Source organism: Theropithecus gelada, chromosome 18 (genome assembly GCF_003255815.1).
Source record: "Theropithecus gelada isolate Dixy chromosome 18, Tgel_1.0, whole genome shotgun sequence".
NCBI lineage: Eukaryota > Metazoa > Chordata > Mammalia > Primates > Cercopithecidae > Theropithecus > Theropithecus gelada.
Genome location: NC_037686.1, coordinates 45,384,058 through 45,400,577, shown reverse-complemented (window position 1 = coordinate 45,400,577; position 16,520 = coordinate 45,384,058). Strand labels below are relative to the sequence as shown.

At 48.7% G+C, this 16,520-nt stretch overlaps 1 protein-coding gene across 1 annotated transcript in view; it reads left to right on the top strand.

Annotated features, from left to right (window-relative positions):
* Positions 1–16,520, top strand: part of CTIF (cap binding complex dependent translation initiation factor) — a 335,511-nt gene that overhangs the window by 70,220 nt on the left and 248,771 nt on the right. Inside the window, exon 2 of the mRNA XM_025365501.1 lies at positions 15,745–15,952. Within this exon, the coding sequence (XP_025221286.1) occupies positions 15,773–15,952 (180 nt within the window). The 5' untranslated portion in view covers positions 15,745–15,772. The remainder of the gene's footprint in view (positions 1–15,744; positions 15,953–16,520) is intronic.

Genomic DNA, 16,520 nt, shown 5'->3' with positions numbered 1-16,520 from the left:
CGGGCCCATTGGCAGTAGGCGGAAGAGCTGAGGAGGCTCACTCTGAGGGAAGGGTGGTGCTGGGGAGGGCGTGGGAGGGCTGGGGGAGCCACAGGCCCGTCCACCCATTCTGGGCCTGCAATGGAAGCACATGTAGGATTGAGCAGGGCCCTCAAGGATCGTGCAGTCTTATCAATACCAGGCAAAATCCTATAAAAAATTCAAGAGCAGGGCAAGAGTTGGGTAGCAGCGCAGAGGAGGAGGAGAGGGTGTCACCAGGCAGCCTGGGTTTGGTGCCAAGGGAGCAGGCAGGTGGTCAGTGCCGGAGCCCAGTGGAGGCTTCTGTGGGCCTTGAAGACCGACCTGGAAACAGGGGCATCCAGGGATAAAGCAGGACCTGCACCTCACAGAGCCCACCTGGATGCCCTCCTGGCTGTTGGGCTGGGCCTACCTGTCCAGGTGGGCTGCTGTGTCAGTGTTCTTCCTCCAAGAGGAAGTGCTCATCGGGAGCCAGGAATCTAACGAGGCACCCCCAGGGGACTGAGACCTGTGCCCTCCTCACCCCCGCGGGCTGCTCTGTCTTCCTCCCTTCCCAGGGCCTCCGTTCTCAGCCCGCATTCTGGGTGCCAGCCCTGCAGGCCTGCTGAGCAGACAAGAATCCGTGGCATCTCCCTTGCCTTCTGGCCAACCGTGCCCTACCTGCCCCATGAAAACTGGTCCAGCTCCTCAGTGACTCATGGAGGCTGCTCTTGGGGACAGAGGAGTAAGGGCCAAGCTCCCGCGCTGTTTCTGTGAAGTTCTGACGAGACCATAGGGCTTGGTCCAGGGTTCTGCACAGGGTGGGGGCTCAGGAGGGTATGAGGACAATGGGATGATTTGGGTGTCCTCTGTTATTTAGGAATATCTGTCATGTCACTAACTGCCTGATGTTTATGATTGTAACCCAGAACTGCCCTTGGAGTCCACAGAGGTTAGGAGTCACTAGGGGAAGGGAGGTGACTCTCAGCAGGGGTCCCTGGAGAGGGCAGGCTGTTGAGGGACCTGAGGGCTTGGATCCTGCATTACAGCCTGGTTCTACCCACAGACGCCTGAGTGGCTCCCAGTACGTCATTCCCCCACTCAGCCCCCAAGGCCCCGGTGTCCTCACCTGCATGGCAGCAGCTGAAGGGCTGTTGAGGTCAGGCAGCCTAGATATCAGGAACCACCTCCAACTTGTTCAGACCTGGCAGATGTGCCTGAGCTCCATGCTGGGTGCTGCAGGACTGTAAACAGGTGCTATTATGTCACACACCTGGCCCTGAGAGTCCAGTGTGGAGGTGGTGGCCCCGGCGTCCGCCAATCATAATAACCTGTGGAGATCATGCCTGGTTCTGAGCTCTGCCCTGGGCCCTGGGTGGGCCATAAGAGGAGCCGCCCCTCCACCAGATAGCTGACCAGCTGGCCAGAAGGTTGGCCTGGGGACTCCACCCATTTCTAACCCTCTGGCCAGAGCAAGAGTATCTGAATAATCGATAGAGGAGACGGGCAAGGTTTTCTAGATCTTGGCTATTTCAAGTGTAGTTCTCTGACTGGCAGCAGCAGCCTCACCTGGGAGCTTGTTAGGAATACTGAGTCTCAGGCCCCAACTCCCATCCTTGATCCAGAATCTGCTTTGTAACAAGATGCTCTGTGATTCACGTACTCATTACAGTTTGGGAAACAGTGCTCCCGGCCACTGCTATGTGGTCCATATGTTTTTCATGAATAGGTGAAACAAAAGTCCCACAAATTGATAGTTACAATGTGTGCTACATACTGATATTTTCAATTTAGTTATACATTTTTTAATGGTGAGATCATGACCCAGGAAATTCGTTTTGCAGTCCATGAAATTGCTGAGACCTGCAGTTTGAAAAACACGTTGCTAGCTAACACCCTTTTGGATGTTTGAGTGACAAAAGGGTTAATTTCGTGGGGTGACAGGGGTCAGATGTTTAGAGGATGTCACATGTCCTTGACTCCTGAGACAGAAAATGTTGCCAATTTCCAAGGTCACCTGCCTTTGACTTCATGCATTTCTGAACTTTCCCACTTCCCAGGGGTTGGGGACCTGGGGCTCCTACACATGGCCTCCATGTGCTTCCGCTTTTCTTTGGCAAACACCAACATGGTTGAATTATCAGGCCAGAGCTTAAGGGCCGCAGACTGTTGGGGAAGTACATTCTCGCTGGAGCCCTGAAGGGCAGTGTGGGCCGGAATGGGGGATGAGGGGTTGGCAGTGAGCAGGCTCCGGTGGCTTCCTTGGGGAGAGCCATGGGCATCTTCTGTTTGTCCTGGGCAGCCTGGCCTCTCTCCTCCCCACTCCAGCAGGCAGCGTGGCCTCTGGGCTGGCCCTGCCCTGGGGGCCACCTGACAGCCTACAAAGGAGAATTCTAGCCCCAATTGTGCACTCTAGGTGAAGGTGTTGCTCCCACTGTGCGGGGACAGGAAGGAGACGGGGGATGGAGGGGACCAGGGCCCGAGAGACAGCAACCAGCTCTGCCTATAATGGTCACCAGGAGCTCCTTGCTGGAGAGCCACCTGGAAGCACAGTGCTGTGCAGCACTGGGTGACATGGCAAGCGGCCACGGGGAAGGTGGCGTGGGAAGCGGCCACGGGGAAGGTGGGGTGAAGACGCCAGTGGATGTGATGAGTGGATTTAGCACCAGGAGAGCAGGGACAGCACTCTGGGCCCCATTGCCCACCACAGCTCTGATGCCACCCCCACTGCTGACTTGCTGTCCTTCTGGGACGAGTGGACAGACTTGTGAGCCCCAAGGCTGCTGATCTTTTTTTTTTTTTTTTAAATTATACTTTAAGTTCTAGGGTACATGTGCACAACATGCAGGTTTGTTACATATGTATACATGTGCCATGTTGGTGTGCTGCACCCATTAACTCATTTACATTAGGTATATCTCCTAATGCTATCCCTCCTCCCTCCCTCCTCCCCACAATAGAACCCCGTGTGAGATGTTCCCCTTCCTGTGTCCAAGTGATCTCATTGTTCAATTCCCACCTATGAGTGAGAACATGCGGTGTCTGGTTTTCTGTTCTTGTGATAGTTTGCTGAGAATGATGGTTTCCAGCTGCATCCATGTCCCTACAAAGGATATGAACTCATCTTTTTTTTACGGCTGCATAGTATTCCATGGTGTATATGTGCCACATTTTCTTAATTCAGTCTGTCACTGATGGACATTGGGTTGATTCCAAGTCTTTACTATTGTGAATAGTGCCGCAATAAACATATAAACATACATGTGCATGTGTCTTTATAGCAGCATGATTTATAATCCTTTGGATACATACCCAGTAATGGCATGGCTGGGTCAAATGGTATTTCTTGTTCTAGATCCTTGAGGAATTGCCACACTGTTTTCCACAATGGTTGAACTAGTTTACAATCCCACCAACAGTGTAAAAGTGTTCCTATTTCTCCACATCCTCTCCAGCACCTGTTGTTTCCTGATTTTTTAATGATTGCCATTCTAACTGGTGTGAGATGGTATCTCATTGTGGTTTTGATTTGCATTTCTCTGATGGCGAGTGAAGATGAGCATTTTTTCACGTGTCTGTTGGCTGTATGAATGTCTTCTTTTGAGAAGTGTCTGTTCATATCCTTTGCCCACTTTTTGATGGGGTTGTTTGTTTTTTTCTTGTAAATTTGCTTGAGTTCTTTATAGGTTCTGGATATTAGCCCTTTGTCAGATGAGTAGATTGCAAAAATTTTCTCCCATTCTGTAGGTTGCCTGTTGACTCTAATGGTAGTTTCTTTTGCTGTGCAGAAGCTCTTTAGTTTAATTAGATCCCATTTGTCAATTTTGACTTTTGTTGCCATTGTTTGTGGTGTTTTAGACATGAAGTCCTTACCCATGCCTATGTCCTGAATGGTATTACCTAGGTTTTCTTCTAGGGTTTTTATGGTATTAGGTCTAACATTTAAGTCTCTAATCCATCTTGAATTAATTTTCGTATAAGGAGTAAGGAAAGGATCCAGTTTCAGCTTTCTACTTATGGCTAGCCAGTTTTCCCAGCACCATTTATTAAATAGGGAATCCTTTCCCCATTTCTTGTTTTTGTCAGGTTTGTCAAAGATCAGATGGCTGTAGATGTGTAGTATTATTTCTGAGGGCTCTGTTCTGTTCCATTGTTCTATATCTCTGTTTTGGTACCAGTACCATGCTGTTTTGGTTACTGTAGCCTTGTAGTATAGTTTGAAGTCAGGTAGCGTGATGCTTCCAGCTTTGTTCTTTTGGCTTAGGATTGTCTTGGCAATGTGGGTTCTTTTTTGGTTCCATATGAACTTTAAGGCAGTTTTTTCCAATTCTGTGAAGAAAGTCATTGGTATCTTAATGGGGATGGCATTAAATCTATAAATTACTTTGGGCAGTATGGCCATTTTCACAATATTGATTCTTCCTATCCATGAGCATGGTCAGTTCTTCCATTTGTTTGTGTCCTCCTTTATTTCATTGAGCAGTGGTTTGTAGTTCTCCTTGAAGAGGTCCTTCACATCCCTTGTAAGTTGGATTCCTAGGTATTTTATTCTCTTTGAAGCTATTGTGAATGGGAGTTCACTCACAATTTGGCTGTTTGTCTGTCTTGGTGTATAAGAATGCTTGTGATTTTTGCACATTGATTTTGTATCCTGAGACTTTGCTGAAGTTGCTTATCAGCTTAAGGAGATTTTGGGCTGAGATGATGGGGTTTTCTAAATATACAATCATGTCATCTGCAAACGGGGACAATTTGACTTCTTCTTTTCCTAACTGAATACCCTTTATTTCTTTCTCTTGCCTGATTGCCCTAGCCAGAACTTCCAACACTCTGTTGAATAGGAGTGGTGAGAGAGGGCATCCCTGTCTTGTGCCAGTTTTCAAAGGGAATGCTTCCAGTTTTTGCCCATTCAGTATGATATTGGATGTGGGTTTGTCATAAATAGCTCTTATTATTTTGAGATACATTCCATCAACACCGAATTTATTGAGAGTTTTTAGCATGAAGGGCTGTTGAATTTTGTCAAAGGCCTTTTCTGCATCTAATGAGATAATCATGTGGTTCTTTGTCTTTCGTTCTGTTTATATGCTGGATTACATTTATTGATTTGCATATGTTGAACCAGCCTTGCATCCCAGGGATGAAGCCCACTTGATCATGGTGGATAAGCTTTTTGATGTGCTGCTGGATTCAGTTTGCCAGTATTTTATTGAGGATTTTTGCATCGATGTTCATCAGGGATATTGGTCTAAAGGTCTAAAATTCTCTTTTTTTGTTGTGTCTCTGCCAGGCTTTGGTATCAGGATGATGTTGGCCTCATAAAATGAGTAAGGGAGGATTCCCTTTTTTTCTATTGACGGGAATAGTTTCTGAAGGAGTGGTACCAGCTCCTCCTTGTACCTCTGGTAGAACTCAGCTGTGAATCCATCTGGTCCTGGACTTTTTTTGGTTGGTAGGCTATTAATTATTGCCTCAATTTCAGAGCCTGCTATTGGTCTATTCAGGGATTCAACTTCTTCCTGGTTTAGTCTTGGGAGAGTGTAAGTGTCCAGGAAACTATCCATTTCTTCTAGGTTTTCTAGTTTGTTTGCTTAGAGGTGTTTATAGTATTCTCTGATGGTAGTTTGTATTTCTGTGGGGTCGGTGGTGATATCCCCTTTATCATTTTTTATTGCGTCTATTTGATTCTTCTCTCTCTTCTTCTTTATTAGTCTTGCTAGCAGTCTTATCAATTTTGTTGATCTTTTCAAAAAACCAGCTCCTGGATTCATTGATTTTTTGGAGGGTTTTTTGTATCTCTATCTCCTTCAGTTCTGCTCTGATCTTAGTTATTTCTTGCCTTCTGCTAACTTTTGAATGTGTTTGCTCTTGCTTCTCTAGTTCTTTTAATTGTGATGTTAGGGTGTCAATTTTAGATCCTTCCTGCTTTCTCTTGTGGGCATTTAGTGCTATAAATTTCCCTCTACACACTGCTTTAAATGTGTCCCAGAGATTCTGGTATGTTGTATCTTTGTTCTCATTGGTTTCAAAGAACATCTTTATTTCTGCCTTCATTTCATTATATACCCAGTAGTCATTCAGGAGCAGGTTGTTCAGTTTCCATGTAGTTGAGCAGTTTTGATTGAGTTCCTTAGTCCTGAGTTCTAGTTTGATTGCACTGTGGTCTGAGAGACAGTTTGTTATAATTTCTGTTCTTGTACATTTGCTGAGGAGTGCTTTACTTCCAATTATGTGGTCAACTTTGGAATAAGTGCAATGTGGTGCTGAGAAGAATGTATATTCTGTTGATTTGGGGTAGAGAGTTCTGTAGATGTCTATTAGGTCCGCTTGGTGCAGAGTTGAGTTCAATTCCTGGATATCCTTGTTAACTTTCTGTCTCGTTGATCTGTCTAATGTTGACAGTGGGGTGTTCAAGTCTCCCATTATTATTGTATGGGAGTCTAAGTCTCTTTGTAAGTCTCTAAGGACTTGCTTTATGAATCTGGGTGCTCCTGTATTGGGTGCATATATATTTAGGATAGTTAGCTCTTCCTGATGAATTGGTCCCTTTACCATTATGTAATGGCCTTCTTTGTCTCTTTTCATCTTTGATAGTTTAAAGTCTGTTTTATCAGAGACTAGGATTGCAACCCCTGCTTTTTTTTGTTTTCCATTTGCTTGGTAGATCTTCCTCCATCCCTTTATTTTGAGCCTATGTGTGTCTCTGCATGTGAGATGGGTCTCCTGAATACAGCAAACTGATGGTTCTTGACTCTTTATCCAATTTGCCAGTCTGTGTCTTTTAATTGGACCATTTAGCCCATTTACATTTAAGGTTAATTTTGTTATGTGTGAACTTGATCCTGTCATTATGATATTAGTTGGTTATTTTGCTCATTAGTTGATGCAGTTTCTTCCTAGCATCGATGGACTTTACATTTTGGCATGTTTTTGCAATGGCTGGTACCGGTTGTTCCTTTCCATGTTTAGTGTTTCCTTCAGGATCTCTTGTAGGGCAGGCCTACTGGTGACAAAATCTCTAAGCATTTGCTTGTCTGTAAAGGATTTTATTTCTCCTTCACTTATGAAACTTAGTTTGGCTGGATATGAAATTCTGGGTTGAAAATTCTTTCCTTTAAGAATGTTGAATATTGGCCCCCACTCTCTTCTGGCTTGGAGAGTTTCTACCGAGAGATCTGCTGTTAGTCTGATGGGCTTCCCTCTGTGGGTATCCCGACCTTTCTCTCTGGCTGCCCTTAACATTTTTTCCTTCATTTCAACTTTGGTGAATCTGACAATTATGTGTCTTGGAGTTGCTCTTCTCGAGGAGTATCTTTGTGGCATTTTCTGTATTTCTCGAATTTGAATGTTGGCCTGCCTTACTAGGTTGGGAAAGTTCTCCTGGATGATGTCCTGCAGAGTGTTTTCCAACTTGGTTCCATTTTCCCTGTCACTTTCAGGCACACCAATCAGACATAGATTTGGTCTTTTCACATAATCCCATATTTCTTGGAGGCTTTGTTCATTTCTTTTTACTCTTTTTTCTCTACACTTCTCACTTCATTTCATTCATTTGATCTTCAATCACTGATACTCTTTCTTCCAGTTGATCGAGTCAGTTACTGAAGCTTGTGCATTTGTCACATAGTTCTTGTGTCATGGTTTTCATCTCTATTAGTTCTTTTAAGGTCTTCTCTGTGTTGATTATTCTAGTTATCCATTCATCCATTGTTTTTTCAAGGTTTTTAGTTTCTTTGTGCTGGTTACGTAGTTCCTCCTTTAGCTCTGAGAAGTTTGATTGACTGAAGCCTTCTTCTCTCAACTCGTCAAAGTCATTCTCCGTCCAGCTTTGTTCTATTGCTGGCGATGAGCTGCGTTCCTTTGGAGGGGGAGATGTGCTCTGATTTTTTGAATTTCCAGCTTTTCTGCACTGCTTTTTCCCCATCTTTGTGATTTTATCTGCCTTTAGTCTTTGATGATGGTGATGTACTGATGGGGTTTTGGTGTGGGTGTCCTTTCTGTTTGTTAGTTTTCCTTCTAACAGTCAGTACCCTCAGCTGCAGGTCTGTTGTCCACTCCAGACCCTGTTTGCTGGGGTATCAGCAGCAGAGGCTGCAGAAGATAGAATATTGCTGAACAGCAAGTGTTGCTGTCTGATTCTTGCTCTGGAAGCTTTGTCTCATGGGTGTACCCAGCCATGTGAGGTGTGAGGTGTCGGTCTGTACCTAGTGGGGGATGTCTCCCAGTTAGGCTACTCAGGGGTCAGGGACCCACTTGAGCAGGCACTCTGTCTGTTCTCAGATCTCAACCTCCGTGCTGGGAGAACCACTGCTCTCTTCAAAGCTGTCAGACAGGGACATTTACATCTGGAGAGGTTTCTGCTGCTTTTTGTTTAGCTATGCCCTGTCCCCAGAAGTGGAGTCTACAAAGGCAGGCAGGCCTCCTTGAGCTGCAGTGGGCTCCACCCAATTCAAGCTTCCCAGCAGCTTCGTTTGCCTACTTAGGCCTCAGCAATGGCCGATGCCCCTCCCCCAGCCTTGCTGCACCTTGCAGTTAGATCTCAGACTGCTGTGCTAGCAATGAGGGAGGCTCCGTGGGCGTGGGACACTCCGGGCCGGGTGTGGGATATAATCTCCTAGTGTGCCATTTGCTAAGACCCTTGGTAAAGCACAGTATTAGGGTGGGAGTTACCCGATTTTCCAGGTGTTGTGTGTCTCAATTTCCTTTGGCTAGGGAAAGGAATTCCCTTCCCCCTTGTGCTTCCCAGGTGAGGTGATGCCTCGCCCTGCTTCAGCTCTCGCTGGTCGGGGTGCACCCGGGGACCAGCACCAACTGTCTGACACACCCCAGTGAGATGAACCCGGTACCTCAGTTGAAAATGCAGAAATCACCCATCTTCTATGTCGCTCACTCTGGGAGCTGGAGGCTGGAGCTGTTCCTGTTCTGCCATCTTGGGCGTGCCCCCTGGTTGCTAATCTTAGGATCACCAAGCAAGTCCCCTGCAGCACCACCTGGGCCCCTGCAATAGGCCTGGGATCCACAGGAGGCTGGACCACTTGCAGTAGCCAAAAGCCAAAAGATGAGCCAGGAAGCAGAAATCAGGGTCTTCCTGGGCTTCCTTGGTGGGGTGTCACAAGGGTGTGCTGCTGGAGTGAGTTGGGTGCTGGGGGTGGAGAGGTAAGAGCCTGATGAAGTGTGGGGTGCAGTGCTGCCTCCATGCGGGCCTCAAATGATGGATTCCCTAAGAAGTGCTGGTAGGCCCTGGAGCAGATGCATCTCATCTGGTTTGCAGGTCACTGAACTCATCTCTGAGGATTGGAGGAGGAAGTAATGCCCCTAATGCCTGGCTGTTCTTAAAAGGATTGGCTAAATTGATAGCTCCTAATGCCATTTGTCACTGGGTGGGCAGGAAAGGATACTGAGAGGGCTGGGATGGCTCCGCTGATTGTCTCTGGCCTGTGGGTGCTCTCCAATGTCAGCCTTACCTTTTCCTCCAGACCTCCAGCCTATGAAGGTCAGACTCAAAGTCAGACATGGCCAGGAATTAGAGGGAGAAACTGGCACCATATCATCTCAGGCTGCCCCACGGTGTTCACAGAAACCCCTTCCAGAGCACTAGTTTCCTAAGGAAGCTACAGAGTGCTGGGCTGAGAGCAGCAAGGGATGAGGAGGAAGGGGAGGAAGGGAAAGGGGAGTTTATTGGGTCTAGGGTGGGGAGGGGACACCAGTATGGAGAGAGGCAACTTTTTGTCAAAAACATGGGTGATTTTCCGTTTTGTCCTTAAAAATATCCAGGCTTACTGGGCTGTAGTGACGACCACAGACTGTGATTGGCTGCAGCAGGAGGTGGGGAGTCCCTGGGCTGGCAGCCTAGGCTGGATGAGGTCTTTCAACAGAGATGCAGCCCCAGGAAGACAGCCTGCACACATCCTTTTCCCCAGACAGACACAGATGTGGCCAAGCTCGGTGGCTTCAGTCCTCTCTGGGAAGCACAGGCGAAGGAGCTCCGGGGTGGGTCCTGCTGCAGCCTGGGCCCTCTGTGTCCTCCAGAAAGCCGTGCCCACACTGGCCCTCCCCTCCAGCTGTAGGCTCAGGGCTGCCCGCCCCTCTGGTGCCCTTTACAGCAAAGTGCGGCCTCAGCATTTTTCCTACTCCTGCTGCTTGCCCTTTAGTTCCTCCTCATCTGTCACCTGGCAGGGAATCAGAGCAGAGCCGGGAGAGGAGGGGAGAGGCATGTCTTTTGTGTTCTTCTACATTCCCTCTTTTCCTTTTCCTTCTTCCTCTGGTTCCGTCCTTTCTTCACTTTCACTGATCATTAAAACATAAATTCCTGGCTGACTCTCTCAGCTTAGCCTGCAGCCCAGCTGTTTGGGGACTTCCCATCTGGATCCTACTGGGAATGAGACACTGAGCCGGCCTGAAACCCCCAAAGCTCAGGCAGGAAGGCAGCAAAACAAGCCTGGAGGAGACCATCCCTTGCCCTGTGTCTCCACCAGCCAGAGAAAGCTCTACCCTATTCCTTCACAATCTTCTTGCCTTAAAAATGTGTTGGAACTTTTCTAGGTGGATACCCCAAAGAATAAACAGGGACTCAGATGGATCCTTGTACACTCATGTTCAAAGCAGCATTATTCACAACAGCAAAAGGTGCAAACAACCCAAATGTCCATCGATGGATGAATGGATAAATAAAATGTGGTCTAGATATACAGTGTACTATTGTGATATGATGTCTTATTCAGCCATAAAAGGGCATGAAATTCTGATTCATGTTACAATGTGGATAAACCTTGAAAGCGTTATGCTAAGTGAAATAAATCAGTCATAAAAGGACGAATATTGCATGATTCCTCTTATAGGAGGTACCTAGAATAGGCGGATTCATAGAGAGAAGGTAGGACAGTGGTTACCAGGGGTTAGAGAGAAAGGTGAGGAAGAGTTAATTGTTTAGTGGGCACAGAGTTTCTGTTTGGGTTGATAAAAAAGTTCTGGAAATAGATAGTGATGATGGCTCATAACATTATGAATGTACTTAAAGCCACTGAATTATGTACTCAAAAATGGTTAAGATTATAAGGTTTTGATTTGTTTGTTTTGTTTGGTTTGGTTTGGTTGGTTTTTGTTTGTTTGTTGTTGTTGTTGTTGTTTTATTTTGTTTTTGCTTTCAGACAGAAACTCACTCTGTCACCCAGGCTGGAGTGCAGCAACACAATTATAGCTCACTGTAACCTCAAACTCCTGGGCTCAAGCAATCCTCCCGCCTTAGCCTCCTGAGTAGCTGGGACTACAGGTGTGTGTGACCATGCTCAGCTAATTTTAAAAAAATTTTTTGCAAAGACAAATCTTGCTATGTTGCCTAGGCTGGTCTCAAATTCCTGGCTTCAAGTGATCCTCCCGTCTCAGCCTCCCAAAGGGCTGGGATTACAAGCATGAGCCACTGCACTCAGCTGAATGCTGTTTTATGTTGCATATATTTGACCGTAATAAAAAATTCAGGGCCTTAGCACCTGGCTGTACTTCCAGGCTAAGAGCTGTGGAGGTGGACAGGCAGAGGAGGGCCACGCTCTTTCCCTCTCTCTGCTCCTTCTTCTTCTCTTGTGACTGAAGTGAAGCTCAGAAATTTTGTGCTTTGCATGTTCCCCGCTTTTCTGAAGCAGGGGCCTCCCCACTCCCTCGCTGGGCTCCACTGTGGAACAGGGAAGTGATGTATTCTCCTGTTCACCCTGGAAAATGAGAGTTTCTGGAGGAGCTGAAATCCCTGGGAGAGAGTGAAAAGGTGGGGAGGACTGGCAAGTAAGGGGGGCTAGGGATCTGGCGGCCACTGTGGGCAACTGGGGCTCACCCCACTTGGAGTTGCTGAGGGACCACGTGGAGCATGCCTGGAATTGTCTGAGACACTGAAGAGGGGAGTATTTGTCCCACTGAGGGCAGCTGCATGTGGCACTAGCTCCTCATACTTCCAGGTTGCAGGTGCCAGGGGCCAGGGGCTTCCTGCAGGCGTCTCCTGACTGCAGAGGAGGCCTGGGCAGGAGGCCCCGGGGCAGCTGAGGTGAGGCGCTGCTGGACTACCCCACATGAATCTGGCTGGGTAGCAAACACTAGAGTAGGAGGAATGGCCGAGAGGACGTGAGGACACAAGAGGCACCTGCAGAGCGCGTCCTCTTCCTTCCTTGGGGCACCAAAAGGCTGCAGGTTTGGGATGGGTCTCAATCCTGTCCCCTTTCTCAGCAACTATTATGGGTTTGGGGTGATGACCGTGCCCAGGCTCCCTCACGGGACCCTGACACAGCCCTGAGACACTCGGGCATGTTTGGGAGAGCCCTGCAGAGCCGGCCAGAGGCTGCCTCTGCAGGCAGAGCCCGGCACTCTATCCTCCCGAAAACGGCTCCGTGTAGAGTTCCTGCAAAACCCAGTTCTCTGACTGCACCTGCTAGGTGTGCCAGGAAGCCCTTGATAAGATCAAAAGTCTTCAAGGAATAATGGGCGTGGCCTTGCATATTGACTTCTCCTGCAGGCGACTCCTTTTCAGCCCTCTCTGGACAACAGCAGTGTAATTCCCATCCAGTGGAGGCCAGCTGCCCAGGGCCAGGCACGGAGCCTGCATGGGGCCAGCTCTCCGGAACCTGTGCCCAACTGGGGAATAAGCACATGCGCAGCACTTGAAGAATTCACTGCTCCCTGGAGAGTCAGTATAGATTGGGGAGCTTGGAGGTGGCCTGAGGGACTGAGCAGGCCACCAGGAAGGGGGATGGAGAGAAGGCAGTGGGGTATAGGCATAGTCATGCAGACCTGGAGTTCTCCTGTGTGAACTTGGGCAAATTACTTAATCTCTCTGAATGTCCATTTTCTCTTCTAAGTAGCATAATTATGCTGATCCCATAGGGTTGCTATGAAGGTGAAGTGAGTGGAGGCAGATCAAGTACTGATGTGTCTGAGGCATGATAAAGGCACAGCAGACACTCATCATTCCTACTTTTAGCAGAAATTGCAGTATTCATACCCATAGCCAACCCTGGGTGAATCTTGCTTAGTAGCCTGCCATGAAACCAAGGCAATGCTCTGGCCTTCTGTGCATGTAAGAACCTCTAGGTTTGGCAGGTAGAGGGAAGGAGAAAATGCTTCCAGGTGACGGGTTCAGTGTGAGCAAAAGCACAGAGGCAGGAAAGAGCATCCTGTATTCATTTTCTATTGCTTCCTAAAAGATTACTACAAATAGCAGCATAAAACAATACCATCCATTATCTCACAGTTCTGTAAGTCGGAAGTCTGGCACAGCATCTCATGAGTCTGAAGTCAAGTTGTTAGCCAAGTGGAATTCTTGGCTGGAGGCTCTGGAGGAAAAGTCTGCTTCCAAGCTCATTGGTTCTCGGGTGAATTTACTTCATTGCAGATGTAGAATGAGGTGCCCACTTCCTTGCCAGTTGTTGACCAGGGATTGCTGTCAACTACCAGAGGCTGCCCACGTGCCTTACCGTGTGTCCCTCCTCCTTCAAGCCAACAACAGTGCACTGAGTCTTTCTCATGCTTTGGATCTCTGGCTTCTGCTGTCTCTGAGCTCTAGTCCCAGATTTAATGGGTTCTGGTGCTTGGGTCAGGCCCTCCTGAATAGTCTCCTTATCTTAAAGTCAACTAATTTGGGATTTAATTGTGTCTGCAAAATCCCTTCCCAAGAGTATCTAGACTCCTGGCGAGTAACTGGGAGAGGGTGTATACCCAAGACTGTCTTAGAATTCTGTCTACCACAGCTACCATATGCCCAGGACAAGGAGCAGAGTAGCCAGGGGATAACTTAGGCGTGGGCAGCCGTGGAGCAGGAGGGGTAAGGTGGGTGCTGGTGGTATGGGGAGGTGTAAGGACCTGTAGGCTTTGAGTGGCAGGTGGAGGAAGGGGCAATGGACAGCGTCCCCCATGTCCCTGCCTGTGGCCCTTGCCACCAAATGTGCATATCCCAATCACAGCTGACTCTCTGCAGACCTGCTGCCACCCCTGCCTCCACATCTGGTTTCCTCATTCTGAAAAGGGCACCACCTCGGCCTGAAACCTCCAATCCTCTGATTCCTCCCTCTAGGATGGGTGGACAGACCCAGCTCCAAGACCGCTGAGCTGAGAGGCCCAGAGCAAGGCCCTGCAGCACCTCAGCGCCCCCTGCAGCAGGCCTGAGGTCCAAGGGAGGTTGAGCCCCTTGCAGCAGCCAAAAGCCTAAAAAACGAGCCGGGAAAGCAGCGGAAGATGTGTGCGCAGCAGGGCAGTTCTCCTTCCCCTGGGAAGTTCTTCCTCTCCGTTCCCTCACCCTTGGAGAAGGCAGTGAGGGTGTTGCGGAGTCAACATTCATGTTCTCAGCAGCATTTCTGGAACCCAGCACACCATTTCTTGCCCTGCTTTGGACTCACTGCAGTTTAAACACTCAACAAACCCTAGATTATTGGCAAATAACTGTGTTCCAAAGAAGTTCTCAGGGTTAAGGTTCTCAGGTTCAAGGTTTTGAAATTCAAATGCTCCATTAAACCTGCTAGGACCTCGCCTTTATTACTGGCAGCAGCATTCATGCTGCTCTGTGTGACTTCAGAGCCCTGTGTGTGCGGGATTCAGGCCTTCTCTGTGCTTTCGTGTGGTGGTGGTTTGATAGAAGGCTGTGCTACTATTTGTGATAATAAAAGCATGTGCAGACTGTTTTCTCTGGCAGACCAGGATCTTCCATGGAGAGCACAGGTCTCCAGATAATAAAAGAGGCACAACACAAGCTTTAAAGCCCCTTCCCATCTAGCCTGGAGCCTATCAGGAAGGAAAAGATCCTTGGCCTGGAGGTGAGAAAGGTTCTAGCTTTCCTCACTCCCAGGTGGGTCACATGTGAGCTTCGGGGGAAAGCAAGGGAGAGGGGAGCGGAGAGGGCAGTGGTGGGGAGGTCCCAGCAGACCTGGGCCCCTGCAGGGCTGGATTGAGCATGTCAGCTCCAGAGATTGCAGTTCTGTTGGTGGACTTTAGCTAGTGTTCCAGCAGCAGCTGGTCATTTATGCCACGCTGCCCTAGAGAGAGGGCCAGAGGGCCAATGGGGTGAGTCATGGCCCTGTAAGGGTGACCAGGCAGTGTGTGTGGCTAGGCCATAGCAGCATGGATAGTGCAGCAAGCCTTTCTCGTTCTACCAGTGAAAACCAGTCACGCTCCTGCAGACTCATCATAGGTGTGTTCCAGTAGCTGCACCAGAGCAAGGCTGCAAAATCCTGCTTATAAGTTACAGCCTATAGGCTTCAACTGATTTAGGGGACAGTCGGGTGACCAAAAAGAAAGTCTCCTCATAAGTAGGCATTTTCTTGGAGGACCTGAGCCCCTCAGAGGTTGGTGTCTCGGGCCCCATTGTGCACCCTCAATCTTGGTTCTGTGGTTTCTTTCATCCTGCTTTGTGGTAGATTCTGTTAAATCTGAGGCAGGAAGTGAGGCTTGGCCTGTAGGCCGAGTTCATCTTCTACCTTTCCCAGCGATTAAGGCTTAGGTAGACACTAACTCTGACACTGCACAGTGCCTGTGCTGGCCGATCAGACAAGTGACCTGCATTCCCTGGGCCTGTCTCCTGCCCCACACAGTGGGAATTACAGCACATCGTTTATGCTGAGGGCAAGCCAGCCTCCCACTGACTTCTCAAGGTTGTTGGAAGAACAGAACGCCATGATGGATAAGAAGAGGCTTCCAGGAGCAGAGGGTGTTTCCCAGGTGTGGGCATCGTCGTCTCCTCCAGCAGCATCTCACGGAGTTCTCTGTCTTCTTTCCCACCAGTCCCGGCCCAGGCTCCTGAGCCGGAAGGATGGAAAACTCCTCTGCAGCATCAGCCTCCTCGGAGGCGGGGAGCAGCCGCTCCCAGGAGATCGAGGAGCTGGAGCGCTTCATCGACAGCTATGTGCTGGAGTACCAGGTGCAGGGGCTGCTGGCTGACAAGACGGAGGGTGATGGCGAGAGCGAGAGGACCCAGTCCCACATCTCCCAGGTGAGTGCTGGCCTGCGGTTAGGGGAGCTTGGCAAATTCAGAGGGGATGATGCAGGGATCTCTAATTCTGGGCAGCATCCAGTTGCTTGACACTAGACTGCCAAGGCACGAATGGTCCCACCCAGCAGAGCACCCAGAATCCGGCAGGTGGTCTTTGGGATCCAGGCAGGAGGTGCCCTGGCTGTGCACGCAGACCCTCTGACCCACCTCCACTCCTCCCTATCCGTTGAGGCTTTGGGGCCCAGCCAGGCCCACAAGTCTTTGAACACACGTCTCTTGAGTACCTACTATGTGCTGTACGCTGTTCCCTGTCCTCAATAAGCTTATGTTCTAGAAAAGGTCTGGAGGTTTTGCTTCTCCGTAATGCACACCAACAAAGAACTATAACTTGTGGATATTTTCTCTGATTTCAAATACAAGCAGTTGTTGGCAGCCAAAGGAATGAGTCTTGTGGGCTTCTCAACCAGGGCTCTGTATGCCAGACATACTTAGACGTATGAGGCAATCTAACCAGTGTTCTGGGTTGGTCCTGCCCCCTCCTGCCTCAGTCTGTGGCATCCCTAACCTT